At 39.6% G+C, this 26,602-nt stretch overlaps 2 protein-coding genes across 3 annotated transcripts; both read right to left on the bottom strand.

Annotated features, from left to right (window-relative positions):
* Positions 1–2,429: 2,429 nt before the first annotated feature.
* LOC105025422 (high mobility group protein HMGI-C-like) lies at positions 2,430–9,779 on the bottom strand. The gene is made up of 6 exons (XM_010896085.5): positions 9,691–9,779; positions 7,673–7,896; positions 7,443–7,526; positions 3,812–3,862; positions 3,457–3,495; positions 2,430–2,516 (listed from the first exon to the last, which is right to left on the bottom strand). The coding sequence occupies exons 2-6, from the start codon at positions 7,766–7,768 to the stop codon at positions 2,430–2,432; spliced, it is 357 nt and encodes a 118-aa protein (XP_010894387.1). The 5' UTR covers positions 7,769–7,896; positions 9,691–9,779.
* On the bottom strand, positions 9,314–26,602 carry mst1 (macrophage stimulating 1). Of its 2 annotated transcripts, none has more exons than XM_010896083.4 (18): positions 26,437–26,602; positions 25,790–25,934; positions 25,558–25,673; positions 25,345–25,459; positions 25,094–25,230; positions 23,063–23,183; positions 22,731–22,849; positions 22,469–22,640; positions 15,761–15,891; positions 15,425–15,527; positions 15,139–15,275; positions 14,661–14,693; positions 14,104–14,215; positions 13,590–13,667; positions 13,263–13,409; positions 12,924–13,030; positions 12,166–12,308; positions 9,314–11,931 (listed from the first exon to the last, which is right to left on the bottom strand). In XM_010896083.4, the coding sequence occupies exons 1-18, from the start codon at positions 26,501–26,503 to the stop codon at positions 11,770–11,772; spliced, it is 2,145 nt and encodes a 714-aa protein (XP_010894385.1). In that variant the 5' UTR covers positions 26,504–26,602; the 3' UTR covers positions 9,314–11,769. The 2 variants fall into 2 exon arrangements, with proteins under 2 accessions (XP_010894385.1, XP_010894386.1); XM_010896084.4 differs by having other exon boundaries at positions 26,449–26,602.

Here is a 26,602-nt window from a genome sequence, read left to right as displayed (position 1 = left end):
CTTTGGGTTAATTTATCTAGACAGTATGCTGTTATGAACATAGTGAGATGAATGGACCACTGATGTATTTGTTCCATAGCTATAATAAGATTGCAGAGGACAAGCAAAGTAGCTAAAACCAGTCAGTCACCCCAATGAGGGTTAAAGCAGACTGGTTTCAGAGGTAGTCCACAGGGTACATGGCAAAGAGAGAGAGTCTCTGTTAAAAAAACAACAACAAAAAAAACACACTAACTTGCAACTGACAGAGAAACTAGACACTTGGACATTCTCTAGAAAAAGATAAGTCCACTTCAGAAATACATTACGGTGAAATTTGAAGTGTTAACTTTCACTATTTCTCGTCCCACACTTACTTCACTGACATAAATTAATCAAAGGGTAAGAATGATTGAACAGATCTGGGTGATTCTCATGAAACAAGTTTCAATATGTCTGTAGCAAGTGATTTAGGAACTAAGACCTCTCTTTTTTCAGGGAAAGTGTCAAACAAACATTAACAGATGTTTTTATATTTTCAACCAATATTCTCATTACTGAAAAACATCCCAAACAGATTCTTGTAATATAATTACTTTGAAAAACAAACACAAAATAAATGACTGTAGTCTGTCTATAAGTTATACTAAGGCATTTATAAATGGCATATTTGTTGAAGTTTACATTTAATTTATAAAATGAATAACGTCCAAAACACTACATGTTGACGTCGAATTGTCATAGGACATCCTGTGAAAATGTAGACAAATGATTCACACGTCTCAATAATTAATTCTCAAACACCCCCCACTTGGCCGTCTCATTAACAAAATGGAGACACGTGTAAAGTAGGAAAAAAGTCTGATTAACTTTGATTATTATTTATGTATTTACTTTTAAAATGTGTTTAGTTTTATATTTTACACAGGTCTTTAAATCAGTGGAGCAATGTTTAAAACATTTTTTTTTTTTACTATTACTAATATCTGATAAAAAAAAAAAGGAAAGAAATAATATCTATTAAATAGATAAGTACAAATGGCATCTCCAAGATCCATTAAGACATGTGAAACACTGAGAATGTTTTAGTCAAATATCGGTTTCATGAGAATGACCCCATCTGTAGTGGGAAAGTGAAAACCTGAAATGAAATAATGACAATGTATCTTACCTAAAAAGCCAGGGTTCACAGAGGTTGGGATATAAACATTTTTAAAAGCCAGGCGTACCAGCTACAGTAAACAGTACAATATTAGGTCACTTTGAACCCAGTTAGATTAACCAAGTCTAATGTCAGGTATTTCATCAGAACATTACCACTAAAGGATTCTGCTGGGACTCACAATTTAGCATTGAAGTTGAAGGAAAAGTTTAAGGCAGAGTGTGAGGCTAGTGGGTACAGTGTGTATGGGACTGTCCTGAGTAGTTGTGTGTGTGTGTTTGTGTGTGTGTATGTATGTGTTCGTTTTTTTGGGGGGTACAGGCTATAGTTCTCCTCTGCCTTTTTGTGACTGAGGTAGAGTAAAAGGCAAGGGGACTGAGGTGAATTGTGGTCTGCATGAGGTTAATGTGTGTCAAGTCATATTGTGAATGTCAGAAACACATCAGAAAAACACAATAAAAATAGCATAACATCATAACTGAGTAAAATGAAACATGAATCGCACCTGAATAGATATATGCACAGCTGAAGGCAAAAAGAATACCTGAGGTTTGAATGAGTATGAAATGCATTAGAAACCGAACCTGAGTGTGGTGGGTTGTCATGTGATTGTTGATTGTGTTCATTTTAACGGTAATGTCAAATGTATTCCCATTTCGATGTACAGCATATGTAACAAAATGTACCCAGGTTTTTCACAATCAGGACAGGCGTCTGCGTTGGAGTTCGGGGGGATAACAGATCGAAAAGATGACTGTGAAGTAACGTGATTTAAATTGTCAGAAGATGCATCCTTTTCTTTAAACCCCCTCCCCACCATCCCACTCACACACACACACACCAACACGCATGCAGACACACACCACCCACACACACACACACCACACACACCACCCACACACACACACACACCACCCCCCCACACACACACACAAGTACACACACACACACACACACATGAAGACACACACACCCACACACACACCCACACACACACACACTGCATCAACTAATCTCATTCATGAGATGGGGTTAGGGCAGTCAAACTGAATAGCTTCACCCATTGAACAAATCCTAAATTATCAATCAACTGACCCAAGCAATTTTCCTAATTAACCAAGCTTCAGAGCTAGAAAGACTGTAGGCAGAGTAACTAAATCTGACTGACTGTTCTAAAAGGCAGGGGGGCTATTACGGGTTGTTTTGGAATCCTTATGACAGTGGAGGTTGGACTGTACACATCCATGTCTCTTCCCAAACCTTGAGGTAGTTCTGTTTGACATATTGTCTATTCCTGGGTTGGCGCCTGAGATGCTGAAGCCGCGAGCAGAGACTGGGTCTTTGAGGGACCCTCCTCAGTTTCTTCTGAAGTACCCTGTTGAAAGATGAACGCATATGGAAATGAGTGCCTGGTGAGTAGATCTATGCTGCTCTTTCGTTCCAACTAATATTTTTGTTGTTTTTGGTTGTACGAAAAAAAAACAAGTTCTCAGCAATTGTATGGTGGCTAACCAATCAGAGGGTCAGAGTCAAGGAAACATTTTAAAAACACTACTTTACCGGTTCTGGCTCTATCCCATCTTTTTTTTGGGAACAATCGCAACAATTAGCATGCGGTTGTGTTTGAGAATTTGTCTGAGGGAGGCTCGTTGTGGGGAAGCAATGTTCATTGCCATGCCATTTGGCCAGAGCTACGTGTTTCTTTTGCCAGCCAATGGGTGTGTGTCAATGACAGAGAGAAAGAGAGAGTGCTTGCTTGCGTCCTAGCGTATTTGTAATGAGTAATGATATACTTGTATGAGTGTAAAGGAGTGATTCTGCACATATGTGGAAATAGGCCTGGCTGTGAGACCAAGAAATGCTACAGGGACAAGACGGTTATGTCAGGAAACCAAGAAGACAGAGGAAGAGAGCGGTTGTATCAGGTTTCCCCTCTGAGCATTGACTCATTCTTCCCCTTAGCGTGTCTGCGTCTGAAAGAAGGGAGCCTGTCTAACGGTTTCAGTTCTTAATATGTTTTAACTTCTTTGAAAGTCGGTTCTACAGTGAAGATTGTGATAAGATGGATGAGGATGTTGAGTGACATGGGCCTCTTTTTGCCAGCGTTTGGCGTAATCCGTAGATTTTATTTTTAAAGAAGGCGCAGTATGAACGGAAGTTTCTGGTAAGCTCCACCTGTGCTCAGGTCTAACTGTATATTCACCTCAGTGACTGTAGTGCTCGAGGGCAATAGGTAAGAATAGAGAACAATTCTCAAGAAAAGGAAAAACAACACACAATATTACCAATTAAATTGTACTAATAATGTCTCTTACCGGCAGTTCCTGCACTACTTCTTGAACTACTTTCTGGGGCTGCGGAGGAGAATAAAAGTGACAGAAAGAGAAGAGAGAAAAACATTGGAGAAAGGCTGTTTAATCAATCAGTCAACAGTCCTCGCTGCATAGCTTAGTGGTGGGCAACTCCAATGCTGAATGGCTGGGGTGTTTGTCTTGTAATCAGTGACTGATTTCAACAAAGGACATCAGGTGAAGGGAGGTTCCTCCAGATAATCAATGAAAACCAGAGGGCTCTACTGGAGGTTTACATAGGTAGAATATGAAGTGGTGTTGGAGCCTATGGTCAATAGATCTGTATGGATGGGTGAGCGCATGTGTGTTGGTTTCATACCCATTTCCTTGGTCGGCCCCGAGGTCTTTTCTCTCCAACCTGTTCCACTTTCTAACACAGAATGAACAGATAATAAAGAGGTTATTATTGTATTGTGTTATTATGTAGACGTACGGTGAAAATAAAATAATAAAATAGTGAAACTCTGAAGAGCAATGCATTCAGGAGAACACTTTCATGGTATCTGCATACTGAGGCATCTTTGAAGAACCTTAAAAAAAATAAAACCTGGAATGTTTGGACTATCCAGGACTGGAATTATAGAGTTCCCAGTAACACTCACGACTGTGTTCCCTTTGATTCAAATATTGTTTCATCCCATTAGCTCCTTAAAAAATGTCTGATTCAAATTAATTTATTTACCACATTACAAGTACTGCAGATTAACTTTTTTTACTGAATCTTGACACATTTTGTTAATTTGAGTCAATAACATCCAGCGCATGCAAGACTCCCTACCAGAGAACAATGTCATGATTCCTCTTCAGCATAGGGGGTTATTGCTGTCATTTGTGACAGAAACATGTAAAAGGGTTCTTCAAACAAATACCTTTTTTACTGGTAGGCATACAAATAAAGAGTTTTTCTTGATCAGTTTAAAACAAGGTCTAGTTACAGCTTTAACCTGACTGTGAGCTGCTTTGACTTGACAGCTGTGAGGGTAATGAAGACATATCATCCAAGAACTTCAGTGCAAAGGATATGAGTACCGTATGTTTTGCTTCTATATAGCTGTGCCATAAAATTCACCAGTAAATAAATAGCATTCATTTGCCAAGCCATTTAAAAAGTCATTGCTGCCAGACATTTAAACAATGAAATTCAACATGTCAAAATCACTCTTGAATCACTAAAAAGGAGTGACTTGATTCATCACAACCTACAAAACACAATCAAGGGGCCTGAAAGTAGTATACAGTCAAATATAGTTTGTTTATTAATAGTTAATTGTATAAATATTTTACAGACCACATCAGGTTTTCATGTGACATTAATATGGCTTGCTAAGCGATAGTGATTCCTAATGAAATCAAACCAGGTTGGAGATTTTGGGCATTTTTATACACTTGCATTCACACTGAAAACTACCTTAAACATTTAAACCGTCCAAGTAAAAGAAAATAATAGTTTTGAAGAATTTGTTATTTATAGATTCATTTATCAATTAATGTGCATAATTAAACTAAGTTTTCAAACATAAAACCTGCAAGAGAGCTTGCTGGGATGATGATGGGCATGATTTCAGTTCATCTCTGTATATGAAATAATGGGGAAAATGTAAACATTTCTAAATGTGTCTCTGAAATAGCACACTTCTGGTGCAACTCATCCATCACTCTAAATTAGGGAAACATTATTCTGAGACAATTTGTTTTGATTGTGACAATTTACGTTTTCTGTCAGATTTTTTTTCTTTCTCTGAAGCCTAAATTAAAGACTTCAAAGCTCAATAAAAATATGCTGAACAAAAGGTTTCACCCAGAACATATCTGCATACCTTTCTGTCATGCCAACAATTTATCATAGTCAAATATGTCTGAACTGGATCAAACCTGAACCAAAACACAGTCACAGTCCATAGCTGGTTCACAATTAGTGCAGTTTGGATGTCTTTGGATGTTTAGTCATACGAGGCAATACCTCCAAATTTTGTGAAACCTCCTTGGAGGTCTGGAAATTACTGTATTTCAAAAAAGGTTTAAATTTGTGTGGTTACATTTCTAGAAACCTCTCCCAAATCACTTGCGGAAGGCGTGGTTTGTGCATTTCAACGTTTTGTTTTTCTTTCCAATAAAATATATTTCAGAGAGTTGGTAGTTTCATGTGTTAGTTGGCAACATTGCAGTAAATTAAGTGTAATACTTTTTTGGGAGTAGTGTGCTGTATTAACAAAATGTTGTCAATAAAGACATTACAACTCCTCTGCTTAAACTCTGTTCTGAAGAAAAGAGATGTTTTGGCATGTCTACACACTATTAATTATAGTATTAGCTTATTACACTGTCTGGAGAACCAGCGGTCCTCTGAAAACACTGACCCACAAAGTATCTTACCATGTCCTAGTGGCTAGCTGAAAAACTGGGTAGCCATTTACATGAGCTACACTATGGTGAAAGTTTATAATTTACCAAGAGTGAATGACAGCCTGTGATATATTAAAACTGAATGTGAAGAAATCCATGAAATGTTGTTTCAATTCAGGATCAGGAACGTGTTCTAAACTCTCAGGAATCCCTACTGCATATGAGGGTCCAAATGATGGAGGATGAGACAAATGCACATGAGGGTCCAAATGATGGAGGATGAGTCAAGCGCATATGAGGCTCCAAATGATGGAGGATGAGTCAAGCGCATATGAGGGTCCAAATGATGGAGGATGAGTCAAATACAGAAGGAGTGTACATTCTTTTTTGGGAGACTCAGTACTTTAGTTGGGCGATAATGACTGTTGTTTGAGTTGTTTGGAATGACAGTCAACGAGTCATAGTGGTTTATTGGTTTGTTATATATGCCATTACAATTGCCTAAAAGGCTAGACTACCGTAACATTATCGGCATCCCCATGCATTCCCAATGGCACCTCGCTAGACACAGCAGAGGTGTTCTTGGTCACGCATACTGGCATGTTGTTATGCATTCAAGGGACATCTGCAAGTTGTAACTATAACATTCGTATGGGGATGACGCTGATGGGACCCATCCTGACATCTTTTCAGTCGACAACAGACAGTGCTTACTGGGGATGCAGAAGGCTATGCACTACCCGAGCAAAGGTTTATGATGACAGAACATGGAGTTATTTCATTCAGATGGAATTATTATTATTTGAATATATATATATTTTGCTTCTGACTGTTGTTGTTTTGGAGGGTATTTTGAACGCTGATAGTGGGTTTAAGTGACTAGTACCAATAATGTGTTGTTTGACACAAGTACATTTTATAGCGTAGGCCAGTTGCAAGGCAGAGAAGGTAAACTTGTCAACATGACTCAAATGCATTCAAAAAAGGTAGACATCATTTCTCACAATTGATTTTATAATACCACGTTTGCTGACACAGAATGTGTATTTATTTTCATGGTTACTGTATTTGATAAGGTTGTTTTTAGTAGGGAGATGGAGGGGCGGAGGGGTCTATGACAGGGATGTAGCACTGTCCCTCCACCACGTTCTCTGTGAGTGAGAGGGGTGCACAATTTGACTGACAGTCCATCACAACGTTAGGCAGGTTTAGGCACAGCCACATTTTCTAAATGTGCCTTTGTTCCACTTTAACAGCAACACTGGGGTTCTTTTACACTGCTGAATGGTACTTCAACTCTACACAGTTTTATATTACCAAATTGACACCAGAAATGTTACACTGAAAACCCCACACTAGCCAATATGCTGTGTGCTACAAAAGCAGTCCTACATGACAAGCCAAGAACATCACACCTAACTCAAAGGTTTTATATTGTGCATAAAAAGAACCTTTAGAGCTGAAGAAGTTGTATTTTTCTAATTGTACTCATAACTTCATTCCTGCAGTAGATATTTCCTGTTATACCCATATTCTTCACTGGGTACTTTCTGTTAATCACATATTTCATAATAACTGTATCCATTAACATTAGATGATGATCTTACCTTGGGTGTGGCCCTAGGACCCTTGTTCTTGCTTCCTCTGGGTCGTCCTCTGGGCCTCTTTGGGGCCGGGGGCCCCGTGGGCTCCTGGGGAGAGCATATAACCACAATGAGGACTCCCTGATGACCTAAACAGCCATGTCAGTTTTTTTTATTCCAGTTGCTGTGGTCAGGTGTAGTCCTGCGCGAAGTGGGTGTATGAGTGTCATCGGTGGCGCCTGTTTTGCTCCCACCTGTTGCTGTTTCCGTGGGCGTCCCCGGCCCCTGCGTGGAGGGGTGGAAGCAGGGGCCGCGCCTGGCTGTGGTGACGGCTCCTTGGTCCCGCTCATCCCTGCGTGTGATGTTCACCAGTGCAGTGAGAGGAGGGTGTGGGCATTGACGCCCAGTGCTCAGGCCTCGTTGGGGAGGGGGGCAGGGGAGGGGCAGGCGTAGCCCTGAATGACAAGGTTTGCGTTGCCTGGAAAGTAAAAAAGGGCCTCAGGTACAGTCTCTGTGGTATGATCTCTTCTGAGTCTGTCTAGGCGTACTGTTCAAAACTGTACACGCGCATACTATCTTGCAATGATCTTTGCATTGTACCGATTTGACTTCCAGCTCAACAAGTTTATACAAACGTTCCCCTTTCCCTGTTCACCCCATAAAATCTTAATAAAGGACCACACTGCTTTCGTCTTGCATTCAGTCACACAGCAAGCGTGAGAACTGCCAAATGGAACCCTTGGCAGAAGCCATCGCAGGTTCATTTGGACACAGACAGGGGTTTGGCGTACGTTGTGAAATATGAGCTTAGTCGGCAGTAACTATAAGTAGCACAGATATTCACAACTCAATATCCAATCCAACATTTAGATCTAACCCATCCTCTATCCAGTCTCTACTGGTCACTATTGGTTATGCCTGCAGCTGTATATACAGGTTACATGTGTGTATGTTGGCATATTTGTGAGAGTATGTGAGTATACAATGCTTTCAGCATGAGCTTCTCAATTACTTTGTATTTGTCACTTGAGCTCAGATAGCCATTAATCAAATATCACCTTCCAAATAAAATCATGTCTTGTCTGCACTTTGCATACAGATGGTGGAAGCTAATATTCTATGCTATTTAGCTGCTACACTTAATAGTTTCGTTGATTTCACAAATAACTAAAGGCTACTTTTGTTCATTTCACTTGATACACTTGATATATTTTATTGTACCGTTTCAATAAAAAATAAACATTTAAATAAACACGTAAACTAAATGTAACCGAATTATGCGTTTCATTCCTATAATTTATTTTGACTGATTATTCGATAGACAGCACAAATCAAATTCCGAATGTCAAGCTCAAGGTCATGTACAGACCAATACAAAATTGTTTTCCAATCATAGTTACTGAATTGATAAACTACAGCTTTTCTTCACCAACAGCTGCATCAAAACAGGAAGTTGGCAGCTGAAATTGTCTGTCCGCAGGAGCAGGCTACAATGTTTCTAAACACACATGAAGTATGTGAACGTATACTTTTGCATAGCATTAAACGATTCGTTTAACTTAGTTTTTTGGCAGTGAACTACGAGGGACTGAATGTACTTTTTTCCATATGGGCGGCAATTGCAACCATAAACACACATTCTGTGCATTCTTTTAAAACTACCAAAATGTGTGGCAGGGAGCTTACACTCAAATATTCACATCTTTAAAATTAAACTTTAAAACTATCACTCAACTATTACGGATAGTAGTCTAATACTATCAATAGAGACACTATTACCACCACCATAACATTCTGTTTCTGTAGGTTAGTAGTGGACTGCTGCATAGGGAGCAGAACATAACATAGGGCTGTTATATGCGCTACACTCTAGATCACACAAGACAAATATCAACTATTTGTGCATTTTAATCTTTTATATCAAGCCTATAGACAGACAGAAAAACAAATGTTTGATTTGGATATTCAATTAATTGTACAGTTATTACATAATCTGTATGGAGTCGTTGATTTTACCTTAGCACCGGTGCAAAAGCCGAAACCCATGTGTTTACAGCAAGACACACACAGCAAGACACAGATGATGCAGGGAGAGAGCAAATCTTATCGAATAGTTTCGAAGGACAGTTTAACCTTTTTACTTGATCTGAATGGTCAGAATACACGATTGAGTGGTAACCCATTCATCCGATTTAAGAAGAAATAAACAGGAAGAATTATGGTAGAAAATGAAACAATAGCCGGTTAAGTACTTGTGAAATATTTCACCTACCTTTTTATATTTTTAAGATTTCTTAATTTTACAGTCGCCTTGAATGAAGTTTAGCATGGAATGAACTGCCAATCTGTCTTCTTTCTTTCTGCCCTCTTTTTCTCTCTCCCTCTGACCCTCCCTCCTTCCCTCTATCTCGGCCAGTCTGTGTGTGATCCCTTACGTTTGTCTGTCGTTTCCTCGTTTAGTCACGAAACCCTAGTTGAAGTATGATGGGGGTTGGAGCTGGAGCATATGAACATTGCATACTTTCTCTATTAAACCATGCTCCAGGAGAGCGGTGGGGGTGGGTAGGAGGGGTGAAACAGTCGAACACGCCCCTTGCTCAGTGGACCACCCACTTGTGAGAGGTGGGCATCATATACTAGGCTACACTAGTAGCATGAAAATAGTTTCTAAAATTCTCTTCAAATAGATCGAAATTTACAACGCATGACGGAAATACAAGGCTTTTCGAATACACACGGCTAATGGTATTCATGTGAAAAAGTTCGAGTGATTGGAAATTACCCGAACTTAATAGATACTTTCCCCCCATAACATCCTCCAAGTCCATATTAAAAGGAAGAAACATGTAAAATTGACATTTTAAGAAGTCTGAAATTTGCTGCATCATATAAAACAATCCCAAAATTGAAATTAGAAGATGGCATGATGTTACTCATTTATAAACCCTTACTCAAGGCTAATCTACAGTTGAACCTAAATTAAGTCATATGAATATTTGATTAGTCATTTATTGTAAACATAATTTCTGGAAAGTACAACCAACTGTCACTTAAACAGATCAAAGCCTGTTAAATCAGCAAATATGTCAAACTAATTACACCATAGTCTGTTAGTTTATCTTGGTTTTATATGTGAATATATTTGTATGATTAATATGTAAATGTTGGGCTATGGGTGAGTACCTATATTTATTTGTTATTAACAAGAAAGTACCCAAACATGTGTCAATGTGTGTGTGTTTTGTGTGAGTAGTGTTAAAGAGAGGGAGAGAAGAGAGAGGGAGATAGAGTCAGTCCACTGGCTGTCAGCGCGCTGGTCTGTCTGTGATTCTGTTGGACTCTGATCTTGAGGTTTATTTAAGCTGAATTCCGTGGGCTCATCAGGACCGAGTTACAAAAATCCTCCTATAGAACCAGAAAGAATGTGCAGCGCATACAGTTCTGCATAAGGCACAAAGGCATGTCTTTAGAGGTGGGGGCAGGCATCAAAAAGACAGGCAGAGGAGGGATTTCTTTAGAGGCTGGGGGGCAAAGAAGGTATTTTGGAGTTCCATTGGATACTGGAGGGGAGGGGTGGTGGTGCAGGGACTGGCGGTCAGCAGTTTTATTGAAGGCTCTGGGAAACATGATGTTAAGAAGGCATGTCCTTTACATGAACATCCTAAGGTCACTGTGGCCAGGTTCAATAATGTCTAAGGATCTCATATATGAATCGCTACCCCCAAAAAAATATGATTTCAAATGTTATTCTTAATGGCTCATATTGGGTTTGATTGCAGACAGACAATTGGGAAAACATGGCTATTTACACAATATATTTTGGCCATAGGAATGTGGGTAGAACACACAACAGAGTATTACAAAAACAAATACGGATGACATAAAATGGTGGGTAGATGGTCATGGATCACTATTAGGGGGTCACCTAATTAGAGCAATAGAAAGGAGATTGAAAGTCAATTAAAGCTGAAATCCTTAGATGCTACATCGATTTCTGGAAAATATATGAAAAAATATATATAAATGCCTCATGAGCTCAGTTCTACTGTCATAACCCATGAAAGCCAAATACACTAGCTTGTGTTTTCCCTCCAGTGTTTGTAATAAATAAACACTGTGTCCTAAAAACATGGTTAAAACTACGATGTTGAAATCAACGATGACCAACGATGTTGGTCAGTCCACGCATCCAGAGGTTTATTGTTGAAACAGACTCCAGGGTCATCCCTGAAGTTTACCCCAAACACAGGTGGAAGGCTCTGTCATTGTTTCAACTAAGGACTCTAACTTTACTATATGGTTGTCCAACAGAACCTACAGCCATTCAGTGGTTGGTGTGGTACATCTTTGACTAAGCCATCTCCATGACCTTCTTAATCCAGTCCACGTAGACAGAGACTCGGATGAAGATGTTGGGCTGACCCGGGTGTCCACAGCGCCTCATGGGGATGATCACTCCCTCCAATACCCAGCAGTCACTGTTCTGACAGGCCAGCGGGCCTCCGTAGTCTCTCTGTTGATCAGAGTCAGATCACTGTCAGGACGATTGGTACACAGCACGTGTGGCATTTTTCAAAGTGCGGCGCGGGTCTTCTGCATCACAGAACAAATTCCTTAAAGGATCAAATCAAGTCGTCCTTAAGCTTGTCATTTTATTGTGGTCAGGCGTCGTCTCCGTCATAGAAACGGTCCGCACAACCCCGGAGACGAATCGTCTGCCGCACAAACATATCTGACCTCAACCTACCTCACAGGCACCCACCCCACCATGGAAGGAGTTGGTGCACATCTCGTTCTCCCGGACACGACCCCGGAAGTATTTGTTACAGTCTTTGTTGCTCAGAACTGGTACTTGAGCTACGTTTAGCACAGAGTCATTCACTGAAGTGCCTGAAAAAGAGAGGGCAGGTGGGGGGTGGGGGGTCAGAATGAGAGAGGGAGCTGGGCATTTGCTGAACAGTACTGGAAATAAAAACACCATCTGTTGGTTCAGCATCTGAAAAGCTGTCTCGTTTCCACGCTACATTAACAAAACAGAGACTTTACTTCTAAGGGCAGAGATGTTTTCACTGAAGAAACTTTGTCATGAGTTAGGGTCCTAGGTTTCTCCTTGCCATGCTATCTGACCTGCGACAGATCAGGAAACTTGTCATTATGCAGCCATAGGGTGGTCTTATTTAAAGGACCTTATTGTACAACGGGAAATTTGCAGGTGGGTGAAGTATCAACACTGATACTGATAAATATGCAGGGATGTAACAAGGCGTTACAGATCCCACCCAGTTTGACCCCTTTTTCTCCCAATTTCATCATATACGACTTATACTTATAGACCCATACTGCTTCTTGACACTCTGGTCTCTACTGTGACTCCTGACCCTTTAAAAAGTGTCGCTAGAGCCATTTCTCCCTCCAACTCGGGTGGTATCGACCCAATTATAGTTTCCTACCCCATGACCTAAAATATATTGTCATGTTACAATTGTGAGACAAGCTCAACTTTACCTTTTGTTTCTCCCCAGCCTGCAATCTCACACAAGGTTTCATCCGGAACTATGTAGCGTTCAGGGGGCAAGCAAATCTGAGACACCCGCTCGTTAAACTGGGCTGGGCTGAAGAAGAGTATAATGAAGATTAGAACTTGGATTTAAATAGATTTGCTATAAAATCAAATGGGAAGGAACACGTTGGAGATGGTTATGTAAATTTATTTTAGAGGACATCAATGTTCGTGTGGTAAATGTTAACATCATGCTGTGTGTGTGTGTGTGTGAATGTGAGTGTGTGTGTGTGTGTGAATGTGAGTGTGCGTGTGAGTATGTCTGTGTGTGTGTGTGTACGGACTGTTGCAGTTGCAGCATGACCAGCTGGGACTCTGAAGGTCCACATACGATCTTGGTCAGGGAGATAGTCTGCGGTTTGGCCTCTCCTTCCTGCGGGTTACGGAACAATGTCCCCATCATGGCTGAGTAACCTGGAAGGTCTACATAACTGCCAAAGAGAACATGCACAGTGTCTGACCATCGCATCATATTCCAGGGTTTATACTATTTCAGGTAATTTTAGGCTTGTTTTCTCAAACACTGGGTCTGTTAAAAGGTCTCAGGTTTTACTGTATTCTGATCTATGTTGTTGATTGAGTGATTTGAACTAATAACTAATATAGCATACCAAGAAGAGAAACACTGCTTAGTGCTGATCACCCACTTGGAGCTAACCAGGGACCCTCCACAGAAATGGTTTCCTTTCCTACATACAACAAGAGAAAGGTTAGACAGATGTTTGCTGACATTCTTTCAGTGATGCTAAGTTTGGACATACAACAACTCAATGATTTCAATACATTAATATTGTTAGGTCATGTCAAACAAAGCTGTGTGAATACAATTCTTTACATTCTTTATAGCTATATGCTGTGCTGAATATTGACCCATTTGCAACAGCATCAAAACCACAGACTTTATTACAATGAATGAATGAATGAATCAGACAATTCCCCTAAGACGTTCATCTGTTTAGGTATGCACACTGGAAAAAGAGAGAGAGAGAGAGAGAAAAGGATAAAGAGAGGGAGATAGCTCTTGAGAGCAATCATACTGAGAGAAAGAGAGTGACAGAGAGATTCCATTACAAAGCCTGAGAAGGAGAAAACGGCATCCGTAAAGACTGACCGTGTCAGACTTACCTGTCTCTGAGGCTGACTGTCCAGGGAGAGTTCCCAGGAACCCCGCCAACAATACGCAGCTTCCTCACTATACGATCATCTCTCTTCCCACACTCATTAAACTCCACCTTTTCTGTGTGTACACACACACAAACACACACATTTTGGGAATATCTATTCCTATGAGACAAAATGTTATTCCCATAATAAAATTCCCATTTTCCCAAACCCTAACCTTAAATTAACCTAAACCCCTACAAACTAACTCCAATCCTAACTCTAACTCTTAATCCTAAACCCAATTTCTAATCCTAAACCTAAACCACGATCGTAAATGTTTGCCTAAAATTAACCTCTAAGATAGGAAAAGCCTTTTTCATACTGAGGACCTACACAAGGTCCCCACACCATAACATTTTTCATATTTAACTATTCGTGCTGGGATTTTTTTATTCCCTGCCAGGTTGGTACATTAAGAGATTGTACACACACACACACACACACAACACACAAACCACACACTTTAATTAGAAAAAGTATTTATGTAAATCCACTTCCAGATCCCATTAGCAACTCACCTGCTGGCTCAATGATGGACACTTTCTCTCCAGCTGTTCAAATAACAATAAGCAGAATAATCATTCAATCACTCATCACAACACAGAGCTAAACCCAGGAGGGATTAGTGCATTCAGCTAAATGTATGAAAAGAGCTTTATAATATATATATATATTATTATTATTATTATTATTATTATATATATATATTTTTAAAGATATATTTGGGGCCAATTCTATGTTTTATCTGAAAGGTAAAGGAGTGAGTTTTCTTTTGTAAAACAGAGCAGTTTGTCGGGTTCAGAACAATGTGGCTGCAGTACGCGTGGACTCGCTTAGCCCTCCGGACCGCCCAAGCCCACCAACTTGTAGAAAGTCACCATGATTATCACGGGGAAGAGTATTTAAGTGTTAACAAGGTAAAATCCCAGAGAAGAACGATAAGAGAGAACTGTGAGGCCTGAGGGCAAGGAGGCCTGGAACGAGGGGACTACTTACCGCATTGCTTTATGGCGCAGTAGTCAAACTCTGTTTTGGGGTCCGTGGTGTAACACCAGGGTCCGTGTTGGTCGCCATCTGGGTTCCGGCAGTAGTTCTCTGTCAGGTTTGCCTCAGGGTGGGTTGCTGGGTTTATCCTGGAAAACCAGCATAGACTGAACCGACCTATGCAGAGACACTCCAACGCGACCATAACAACAAAAGATGTGCAACAGAACCAAACTAACTTGCCTTTAGATCAATTCATGATATATTTCTTTGTTGAATTAACAGACATTTGTCATACTTTGTTTTGTGAGGCATGTTGACACTCCAGTTCTGGCAGACGATGCCCTTGCGTGTCTTTCGGACTACGCCCCTGTAGTTCTTACCATTTTCATGGTAGCAATCTGGGGTGTGAGAGGGAGAAAACCAGGGGGTGAATTCCATTGGGATTTCTCTCAATAACTAACTACAATCCTAATTCCAATTCTTCAGTGCTTTTCAATTCAAACAATTTGAATTTATTTTGCTTTCTGACAGGACATGACCCCAAATCTGACTGAAGACGGTTCTGTGTTCAAAGAAACAAGATTGCATGGAGAAAGTGCTGGTTCCCTATGAACAGCAGAGGGCAGGGTACCCTCGGCTTCAATGTCATCTGCACAGCGTTTGATCTGTAAGCAGAGAGCGGTCCTCATCTCAGGCACAGACGTGAAGCACCAGGGAGCCTCGGATCCATCTGGGTTACGACAGTAGTTCTCCTCCAGGCCCCTGGGAACAATGGTGTAGCAATTAGCATAAGCAATAAGTAGAGAACACAAAACACAGAGATGTAAAACAACTAATATATACTATAAAACTATTATTATAGGATGAATTGAAATGGAAAAACTATAAAACGATATAAACTATAAAGTAGTTCAGAGAGTAATGTACATATTAGTATAAAGCAGCATGATATGTAATGGGTCATGATGAATGGATCTAGGATGAATTGACCAATAGCTCTCTAAATGAGGCAAATGCAGAACTTTGCAATGCTAGGAGTTCTACCTCTAGTCACTTCTGGTGGATTAAGCACTGTGCTCATTAAATCCTGTAAAAGCTGGTAAATCCCAATGAAGAAATACATTAAACAATGTTAAACATGAAATCACTGAAAGAGTTCATTAAGGAATATATGAACTATGAAACATTTGCTTTACAGCTATTCTTATTTGGCTGATTCAAATTTTTATTGCTTGAATTTGAATAATTTATTCAAGTGCTTTTACTCTGGAATGTACACCCTAATGAAAAAGCATTTGTCACATTCAGATGATGACCATATGAAAAAGCATTTGCCACGTTCAGATGATGACCATACTCAAAAACAGAAATATACTTAAGAGTGTTATTTTGGAACCACTGAAGTTGTATTGTACTAAAATACAACAACAAGAGTTTCCAAACTAAAAAACGTAAGTATACTTCTTTTTTGACAAGGTCACACACACGCCTGCTCACGTTGAAACTAGAATGCATCAGAGTGAATTAAGGAGAACTACTGAAAGCAAAATTATAATAATGTCTTATTCATTATAACATGAAAAACCAGTGTACTGTGTGAATAACAAGAGCAGATCTGACCTTTTATGGAACAAACTTCTGATCCTGCAATTCAAAGCCAGTCTAATGGGGTCAGTAGGCTGACTGACTGTGGTATTTGTGCTTCCTCTCACTCAAATGTTTATAATCCCAAGTTTATAATCACTTTACAAGTTATTAAAAACATCTGTAATAACATGAAATGGAAAATGCATTTTTCCATTCAGTATTTAAATAAGTTATTGTTGATTACATTTGTGATGATAATAATACTAAAATTAGAAAATAAATAATAAAACATATTCTCCAACATTCATCTTGGCATGGGGTTGTACAGTGCATGCCCTCTGTAAGTATTGTGACATTGAAGCAGTTTTTTGTTCTTTTGGCTTTATACACTAATGTTCAGATTTAACATCAAACAATTACTAGGAGTTTAAAATACAAATCCTCTCCTTTTATTTGAGAGTATCTGTTCACGTGTTGGTTTTACCATTAGAAAAATAACAACACTTTTAATGCTGAGTTGCATAATTTCAGGGCACCAAAAGTGTTGGGACAAATTCGTTGCATCCTTTGCATGCAATAACTACCTCAAATCTGTGACCACTTGAATTTGCCAGTCACTGAACATATTCTACGGTGATGCTACCATAATCAGTAGTTTGACTTTCAACCTTATGTGTTATCTTCAGCTAATTAAAGCCATGTTCAAATGGATCATGTTCAAATTAAATCTGGGGATTGACTTGGTCAGTCAACTCATCACTCTGCCCTGAAAAACCCCTAATTGCAATGGCATTATGTTTGAAGTAATTTTGTTGCTATATGATGAAGTGCCATTGAATGAGTTTATTCTTCCACTGCAGTCAGCAAGAACATCATCAATGAAGACAAGTGAGCGGGTTCCAGTGGTAGCAATACATGTCCCTCATATCCCCTCCAGCATATTTAATAGATGAGGTTGTGTGCTAAAATGGTGAAACCAATTTTGACATGAATATCCTCACTGATCACCTACCAACTATGACCGAATTCACCTCCAGAGTCTGCCACATATTCATGTTTTTTGGGATATATAAAGTTATTTGGGTGATTGATAGAATTTAATTGCAATCTAATTCACAGTAGTTGAATTATATATATTTTTTACCCTAAATGTAAGTGTCCTCAAAGGTGCTGCCACAGAGGTAGATAATGCCCTCTAGTGGCCAAAAGGCAGTTAAGCATGGGATGTGCGATTGAGGTCTACAACCATCTCATTGTAGCCAGCTGGATGGGAATTCCAAATTCATTGGCTGATCCATTATATTTCTGGGCAGCACTCCAAAAGCCAAGTAGACATTCCCTAAGCACCCTCCCACTCTTTCTCAGGGGAAAAAGATGCCCCCTCAGCCCTTGATTTTGATGAAGTAGTTGTAAGTATTCAGAAATACAAGATATTTTAGTATTACACGTTTTATTTATTTAACTATTAAAATATGCCAATGAGGCTAAACATTCTTAAATATTCACTAATTTTCATATCACGACCATATCATGGTCAGACTTTTACAGAACAGTTTATCAAAATATTGTTATTTCATGAAATAATTTAAAAAACAATATTCATATGTATGGCAGATGCATATTTTGCCTAAATTTACAGACAAAATGACACTTAAAATCTAAATGACACAAGATATTCAAAAAAAGGCTATAAGGCCTAAGAGCCTGTGTGTGGAATATTGTGAATGTATCTCCATTGAAGACTGAGAAAAATGGATTGGCACATGGAAAACATGTCATTTTGAGAAAATGACTGATAAAGATTAGCTAATGCAATTATTATGTACTTTCCAGAAATAAGGATGATGCCTCTTTCAACACAAAACACCAGATTTACAAAGGATGTAGACGTTTGGATTAGCTAAAGATGTGCTCTGGAAAACAAGCTTTTGAATGATATATGATTCAACATGGAAAGTTAATGGTTGAATGTCTACATGAAATATGCTAACAATGACAACATTTTTGCTAGGTCTAGTTGACGGAGTTGGGATCAAATTATATAAATCAAGTATTTATATCAATTATTTTAAAATTATTTGTACATTTTATGAAAGTATGGAAGTTCTAGTTGAAAAATATCCCAAAATCTGAAAATCGGATGCAAAATCACTATTTTTAACACAGGAACAGCCATTAAGAATTCCCCTACCCTATGAATTTGCTAAATTTGTTGTTGTTATAAACTGCATAATTCTGACAGATTTCTGGCAGAGTAAAACAAAATCTCAAGATACTAATGCAAAATGAATTGGTTTGGAGTGTGTGGTTGTGATTGGAATCCATATGTTTGCTTAAGAATTACAGTTTAGTAGAGTATTCTTCTAAATAATGTACAGACTTTTAGGTGCCTCCACTAAGCATTGACTCTGGGTAGTGAAGACACAATACTACAAGTCTAACCAATTTTTATAGAAGAATATATATATAAACATTTTATTAATATACAGCCTCATTTCCAAAAAAGTTGGGCTGCAAATAAAAATAAAATGCAATAATCTGCAAAACATGTATCCCTACATTTAAATGAAAACAGTACAAAGAAAACATATCAAATGTTGAAACTGAGAAATGTTATTGTTTTAGAAAAATACATGCCAAATAAAAAATGTATGCCAGCAACACTGGGGCATGTTTACCACTGTGTTGCATCACCTCTTCTTTTAACAACACTCTGTAAGTGTTTGTGAAATGAGTAGACCAATTGCTGTAGTTTTGAAAGTGAAATATATTCTCATTCATGCATGATATAGGATTTCAACTGCTCAACAGTTAGAGGTATCCTTTGTCGTCTTTCTTGTTTCAAAATGTACCAAATGTTTTCAATGGGTGACAGGTCTGGACCGCAGGCAGGCCAGTTTAGCACCCAGACTATCTTACTACGGAGCCTTGCTGTTGTAATACATGCAGAATGTAGTTTGGCATTGTCTTGCTGAAATGAGCAAGGCCTTCCCGGAAAAATATGTTGTCTGGTTGGCAGCATATGTTGCTCCAAAACGTATAAATTTTGTTCAGCATTAATGGTACCTTCACGGATGTACCATTCACCCATGCCATGTGCACCCCCATATCATTTTGAACTGTGCGCTGATAAGAAGCTCTCCTCTTCAGTCCGGAGGATGTAACATCCATGATCCCCCCCAAAAAATGTAAACTTTGATTGGTCAGACCACAGGACAGTTTTCCACTTTGCCTCAGTCCATCTTAAATTAGCTCAGGCCCAGAGAAAGCGGCAGCGGATATGGATATTGATTTATCTGGTTTCTTCTTTGGATGGTGGAGTTTTAACTTCCATTTCTGGGTGCAGCGACATACTGTGTTTACAGACAATGTTTTCGGAAGTGATCCTGAGCCCATGCAGTGATTTCCACTACAAAAACGTTTTAATGCAGTACCAACTGAAGGCCCGAAGATCACAGCCATCCAAAAATTGGTTTTCGGCCTTGTCCCTTGCATACAGAGATTTGTCCAGATTTTCTGAATCATTTAATAATATTATGTATCATAGATGAGATCCCCAAACGCTTCGCAATTTTACATTGAGAAACATTATTCTTAAATTGTTGCACTATTTGCACACAGTGCCCCTCACAGAGTAGTTAGCCCCTCCCCATTTTCACTTCTGACAGACCCATCCTCTCAGGAATGATCTTTTAATATCCAATCATGTTACTGACCTGTTGCTAATTGACCTAATTAGTTGTGTGATATTCCACCCGGTTTAAGTTTTAGCACTATACAGCTTTTCCAGTCTTTTGTTGCCTCTGTCTTTTTTTAAACATGTTGCTGACATCAAATTCAAAGTGGGCTTATATTTTTCAAGAAACAATAAAATGCCTCAATTTCAACATTTTATATTTTGTCTATGTACTATTTTATATTGATTATAGGAGGTTAAATGATTTTCACATCATTGCATTTTCTTTTATTTACAAGTAACGCAGCGTCCCAACATTTTAGAAAATGGGGTTATAGAATGTATTCAGAAAGTATTAAGACTACTTCACTTTCACCACATTATGTTGTGTTATTGACTTCATTTATAATTGATTAAAAAAAAATTGCCATCAATCTACAAACACTACCCAAAATTTCCAATTATTTGCAAAAAAATTTATACAAATGAAAATGTACAAAAGTTGCTGATTATATTTGTAGTTTGTTTTAAACTCTTCACTATTCTTAACTCAAGGTTCCTTTTCTCTTCACTCTGCCGGCTGCAGTCTGCAGTGTTTTGGTCAACACCAGTATAAAACTAATGGCATGTTTAACTTCAGCAAAACAACAATATTGTCTAGGGAAAGGTCCAACAATAAAAACAAATCTGGCTTGTTTTCTGGCTTAGGCTCATTAGAGTTCTATAATGTTGGAAAAGGCCTTGGTTCATCAGGCTTTCAGGCCTGATTCGGGGGACTGTAATAAGGGAAAAGAGAATGGAAGGAAAAAAATAAGCATCTTAATTGCTGTATAATTTTTTGGCTGTTGTTTACATTGGATATTTAATTTAAAAAATCTAACATGAGATTGGGACAGTGCAGCAATATGTGAATGACAGAGTAAAGAGTGATGTAAGATGGTTCTGGAACTATTTGTCAGCAGGGAGTTAGACCACTGTCTTTTAAAAAACAACCAAGAATGTCAGCCATTTTGTGATTCATCTGTGTTGTTAAAAAGTGAATGGAATATGTGATTTAGTTAGATTTTTTGTTTGTACCATATTTTGTGAATGTAGTATTATTATTACTTTAAGTACAGGATAAGCAAAATATATAGTTATTTACTTTCAATAAATATGAATTTTCAACAGGCGTTGAACATGGACGGCCAACTTTGATAGTGGTAAAGGCTATTGTGAAATATCTGCCTTTTTCAAAAATATGTAGCTAAAAGAAAAGTGGGGGAATGCTAAGGCAGTAAGTCTTAATAATGAATGATTCTTCAAAGACACCTGGTTCCTCTCTAAGTTTCTTCCTAAATTTCAGCCCTCTTTGGGAGTTTTTGCTTGCCACTGAACTTCAATACTGTTGTTGCTTGCTCCTTGGTTTTTCAGGCTGGGTGTTTTGTAAAAGCACTTTTTGACAACTGCTGATGTTAAAAGGGATTTATAAATAAATTTGATAAAGCCTTAAAGAACAACCTGGGCAATGAGCTACAAAATCTAAATTGTATCGTATTTTAACACATTTATTATAAGGGTGAGATTAGGTATTGGGGTTAAGGTTAGAAAACTAAAATGTTTAGGTCTGGGTTAAGGTTGGGTATCACTGTACTGTGCTTAAGGTTATTCTTTTCAGAAGTAGATTCAACACCTCATTTTTGACAGTGTTTGGCACACAAAACCATCCTTCCTACTTCATCCTGCTCAGCATCATCCTCTGCACACCCATCTAACCATCCTCCCCACCCTTATCCATCTAGCCCTCTATTGTCCAGTTGCTCTGTCTTACCTGCATTCATAGGTGTTTGGGTAGAAGGGGTTACTTCCTTGCATTCATAGGTGTTTGGGTAGAAGGGGTTACTTCCTTGCATTCATAGGTGTTTGGGTAGAAGTGGTTACTTACTTGCATTCATAGGTGTTTGGGTAGAAGGGGTTACTTCCTTGCATTCATAGGTGTTTGGGTAGAAGTGGTTACTTACTTGCATTCATAGGTGTTTGGGTAGAAGGGGTTACTTCCTTGCATTCATAGGTGTTTGGGTAGAAGTGGTTACTTACTTGCATTCATAGGTCTTTGGGTAGAAGGGATGTTCATGGGGGTGCTGACTGTCCCAACGCTGACAGGGGATGGCACCAGTCGTTTCGTTTACTTTACCGCGGTAATCTTCCCCACGGCCACGGAAACAGTGTGTGGTGTAGCTGGACCGGAGGCGTCTCTTTACAACCGCAGCTACAAAAGAAAGAAAGAGATGAAGTATGAGGGAGTGACACGGACATCTAGAGAAGAAAGAAAGAGATGAAGTATGAGGGAGTGACATACAACACTTGCTGATCTCGCAGCTCTCTCTCTCCATAGCAGGGTCAGTGGTGTAACACCAGGGGACAGGTGAGGCGTCTGGGTTCCGGCAGTAGTTGTCATCCAAGCTCTTATCCGGATACCTGGACAGCGCATGCACAGCATTCCAGCACAACATCATGAACTCGTGAACACGTTGGAAATAGAGAGGTTTCTTGACTCTCTGACAGCAGAACACAATGACTACAGAGAAGTACGTCTGTCAGGAAACATGATAGGCATGTATATAATGAGGAGCCTGTGAAAGGAGCGTCTTGGTGGCGGGGGTGGTGACAGCGGCGGGTAGATGAGCATACTTCTCAGGCTGGTAGATGTGTTGGTGAGGGTGCTGCTGGTCCCAGCGTTGGCACTCTCTGCCGCTCACGGTGTGGTCAACCTGGCCCCTGTAGTCCTCACCATTACAGGTTATACACACCTCTGTTCACACCCCACCCCCCCGAAAAATAATATTTATATAAAAGAATACTTTGCAAGCTGATGTTTTGCTATCATGAAACAGACCCAGCTTTGTATCCTGTTTACAGAATATGCTGTCTGTAAACAAAAGGAACGTTTTCTCACCCCATTGCCAAATCTGTTTTGCTTAATTCAAGCCATTTATTTCTAATTCCATTTTTTATAACTGAATTGATAGGAAGCATTGTTTGCAGTGCATGTCCATTAACTAATACACAAATCAAATATAATAAATACACTACAATAAATCATGAACACATATAGTGGGGAGAACAAGTATTTGATACACTCCCGATTTTGCAGGTTTTCTTACAAAGCATGTAGAGGTCTGTAATTTGTATCATAGGTACACTTCAACTGTGAGAGACGGAATCTAAAACAAAAATCCAGAAAATCACATTGTATGATTTTTAAATAATTAATTTGCATTTTATTGCATGACATAAGTATTTGATCATCTACCAACCAGTAAGAATTCCGGCTCTCACAGACCTGTTTGTTTTTCTTTAAGAAGCCCTCCTGTTCTCCACTCATTACCTGTATTAACTGCACCTGTTTGAACTCGTTACCTGTATAAAAGACACCAGTCCACACACTCAATCAAACAGACTCCAACCTCTCCACAATGGCCAAGACCTGCTTTTGTAGACCTGCGCAAGGCTGGGATGGGCTACAGGACAATAGGCAAGCAGCTTGGTGAGAAGGCAACAACTGTTGGCGCAATTATTAGAAAATGAAAGAATTTCAAGATGACGGTCAATCTCCCTCGGTCTGGCACCATGCAAGATCTCAACTCGTGGGGCATCAATGATCATGAGGAAGGTGAGGGATCAGAACTACACGGCAGGACCTGGTCAATGACCTGAAGAGAACTGGGACCACAGTCTCAAAGAAAACCATTAGTAACACAATACGCCATGATGGATTAAAATCTTGCAGCGCACCCAAGGTCCCCCTACTTATGCCAGCGCATGTCCAGTCCCGTCTGAAGTTTGCCAATGACCATCTGGATGATCCAGAGGAGGAATGGGAGAAGGTCATGTGATCTGATGAGACAAAAATAGAGCTTTTTGCTCTAAACTCACTTGCCGTGTTTGGAGGAAGAAGAAGGATGAGTACAACCCCAAGAACACCATCCCAACCGTGAAGCATGGAGGTGGAAACATCATTCTTTGGGGATGCTTTTCTGTAAAGGGGACAGGACGACTGCACCATATTGAGGGGAGGATGGATGGGGCCATGAATCGTGAGATCTTGGCCAACAACCTCCTTCCCTCAGTAAGAGCATTGAAGATGGGTAGTGGCTGGGTCTTCCAGCATGACAACAACCCGAAACACACAGCCTGGGCAACTAAGGAGTGGCTCCATAAGAAGCATCTCAAGGTCCTGGAGTGGCCTAGCCAGTCTCCAGACCTGAACCCAATAGAAAATCTTTGGAGGGAGCTGAAAGCCCGTATTGCCCAGCGACAGCCCCAAAACCTGAAAGATCTGGAGAAGGTCTGTATGGAGGAGTGGGCCAAAATCCCTGCTGCAGTGTGGGATCAACTGTGAGTTTTAGATTCCGCCACTCACAGTTGAAGAGTACCTATGATAACAATTACAGACTTATACATGCTCTGTATGTGGGAAAATCTGCAAAATTGGCAGTTTATCAAATACTTATTCTCCTCACTATAGGGGTGGTTTTGCAGGCAGTCGTGTCCTGAACTAAAAATTAAGATCATTGTAGTCTTGGAGTAAAAAAAAATGTTTGTCCAGGACTAGGCTTAGTCTTTTTTATATGTGAATCTGGCCCATAGTGTCATTTGATTTTCTTTTAGAAAAGTATGTGATCCTTTAATCACTAGAATGTTGTACAGAGCCACATGTACCATCTTTGCAGTGGGGAATATTGCAGCTCTCGTAGCGGCGTTCTGGATCAGTCGTGTAGCACCATGGCCCAATACGGTCCCCATCTGGGTTCCTGCAGTAATTCAGCTCCAAGCCATTTGTAGCTGTTGGAGTCCATCTATGATAGGTAGAGAATCCGAATGTGTTTTGGAGAGACATATTTGTTATCATTATATCCATTGGTTCACGCTTGACAAACGTCTACTCCCAGAAATCAACGGGAAGATCGTACCTGTGATCATGTGGGAACTTAGACCACCACTGTTGACAAGTATGGCCACTTTTCGTTGTGGAAACCTTGCCTCGGTAGTCTTCCCCTTTACCCACAATGCACTTCCTTACATAGACTGCATGTCAGAGGGAAACATGCCAGCAACACGATGAATGCAAAATGATGAATTCACTTGGAACTTAAATGAAAGACAACTTTGACCTCAAAGCCTACCCTTCTTTTCATACAGGTCACAGTTAACGTTCCTTTTGACCTCTGCATTGTTGCCATCCTCCACCCACGGCAGCTGTTTACAGGTAATGACGGGTCGTGTCTCGTAGTTGAAGGCTCTGGTGAAAAGAGTTTACATGACTGACTGACACTCAAAGACACATATTTGGGATTATTCCAACACCTAAACCACCAGCATTTCTAGGTGTTTCTGATAATGTGTACAATGGGGTACCTGCAGTCCAGCATGTGTGAGCATCGTCTAGCACACTCCTCCAATGTCAGCCCTGGGAGAATCAGAGTCCGTGCAGTGTTCCAGGAGGTAGGAACCAGCTCTCTTCCCTCAGAACGCTGGAAGTCATTTAGAGAACTGCGGGACGCTACGGCCAAACACAAACACACAGTCCTATTGGCTGGGAAATCTTTCCGTCTAAAATCTGACTGGATTGAGTTGGTTGCCCAGATGTTTGTGTGTCAGCTATCCTGAACCACATTTTTTTTGTTAAGGCTGGACTGAGCACATAAGACCTTTGGACTAACGCAATTGTTTTGTGAAGCCTTCACTGATGGACAAGAGTCAGATTCTAACTTTGACAACAACCGTAATTCAGTAAAATAAGAATTAATACAAAACTACAATGGCACTTAAACCTTTTTGCTTCAGTCATTTGTTAAGTAACTGGGTAAACTAAACTGATCCAGCAATACCATGAGCTAATGAAAAATGGTCAGAACAGTAGAACATCAAATCATTAAATCCAATCTCACATAAGTCTCATCAAGTCTTCCAAGAAAAAATACAATACACACAAAACAATTTTACAAACTGCACAAAATTTTCATTTTTTCTATAACACAAAGCAAAATACAATTAGAACAAACCTATTTTCTTACCAGTGACAAATCCTCCCCATAACGCCAGAAGAACACACGAAATATGGAGTTTCATGGTTATCGGGTAAGAAAGAGACTGTGCGCAATACTTGAAAGAAGCAGATCGAGAGCAGATGGAAAAAAAAAATTATGAAAGCTAGACTACGCAGGAGGC

The sequence above is a fragment of the Esox lucius genome, chromosome 17, assembly GCF_011004845.1.
Source record: "Esox lucius isolate fEsoLuc1 chromosome 17, fEsoLuc1.pri, whole genome shotgun sequence".
NCBI classification, from domain to species: Eukaryota; Metazoa; Chordata; class Actinopteri; order Esociformes; family Esocidae; genus Esox; species Esox lucius.
The sequence above is the reverse complement of the archived record's forward strand: the minus strand, read 5'-3'. Positions and strand labels throughout refer to the sequence as shown.

What these genes read in the sequence shown, in the direction of transcription:
- mst1 (XM_010896083.4), bottom strand. Translation starts at nt 26,503, where the DNA reads ATGAAACTCCATATTTCGTGTGTTCTTCTGGCGTTATGGGGAGGATTT. An exon ending in AAGTTCCCACATGATCACAG is followed by an intron (nt 25,231 to 25,344) that starts GTACGATCTTCC and finishes TACCTATCATAG; the next exon opens with ATGGACTCCAACAGCTACAA. An exon ending in TATTCCCCACTGCAAAGATG is followed by an intron (nt 23,184 to 25,093) that starts GTACATGTGGCT and finishes GGGTGTGAACAG; the next exon opens with AGGTGTGTATAACCTGTAAT.
- LOC105025422 (XM_010896085.5), bottom strand. Translation starts at nt 7,768, where the DNA reads ATGAGCGGGACCAAGGAGCCGTCACCACAGCCAGGCGCGGCCCCTGCT. An exon ending in GCCCACGGAAACAGCAACAG is followed by an intron (nt 7,527 to 7,672) that starts GTGGGAGCAAAA and finishes TGCTCTCCCCAG; the next exon opens with GAGCCCACGGGGCCCCCGGC. An exon ending in AAGTAGTGCAGGAACTGCCG is followed by an intron (nt 2,517 to 3,456) that starts GTAAGAGACATT and finishes ATCTTTCAACAG; the next exon opens with GGTACTTCAGAAGAAACTGA.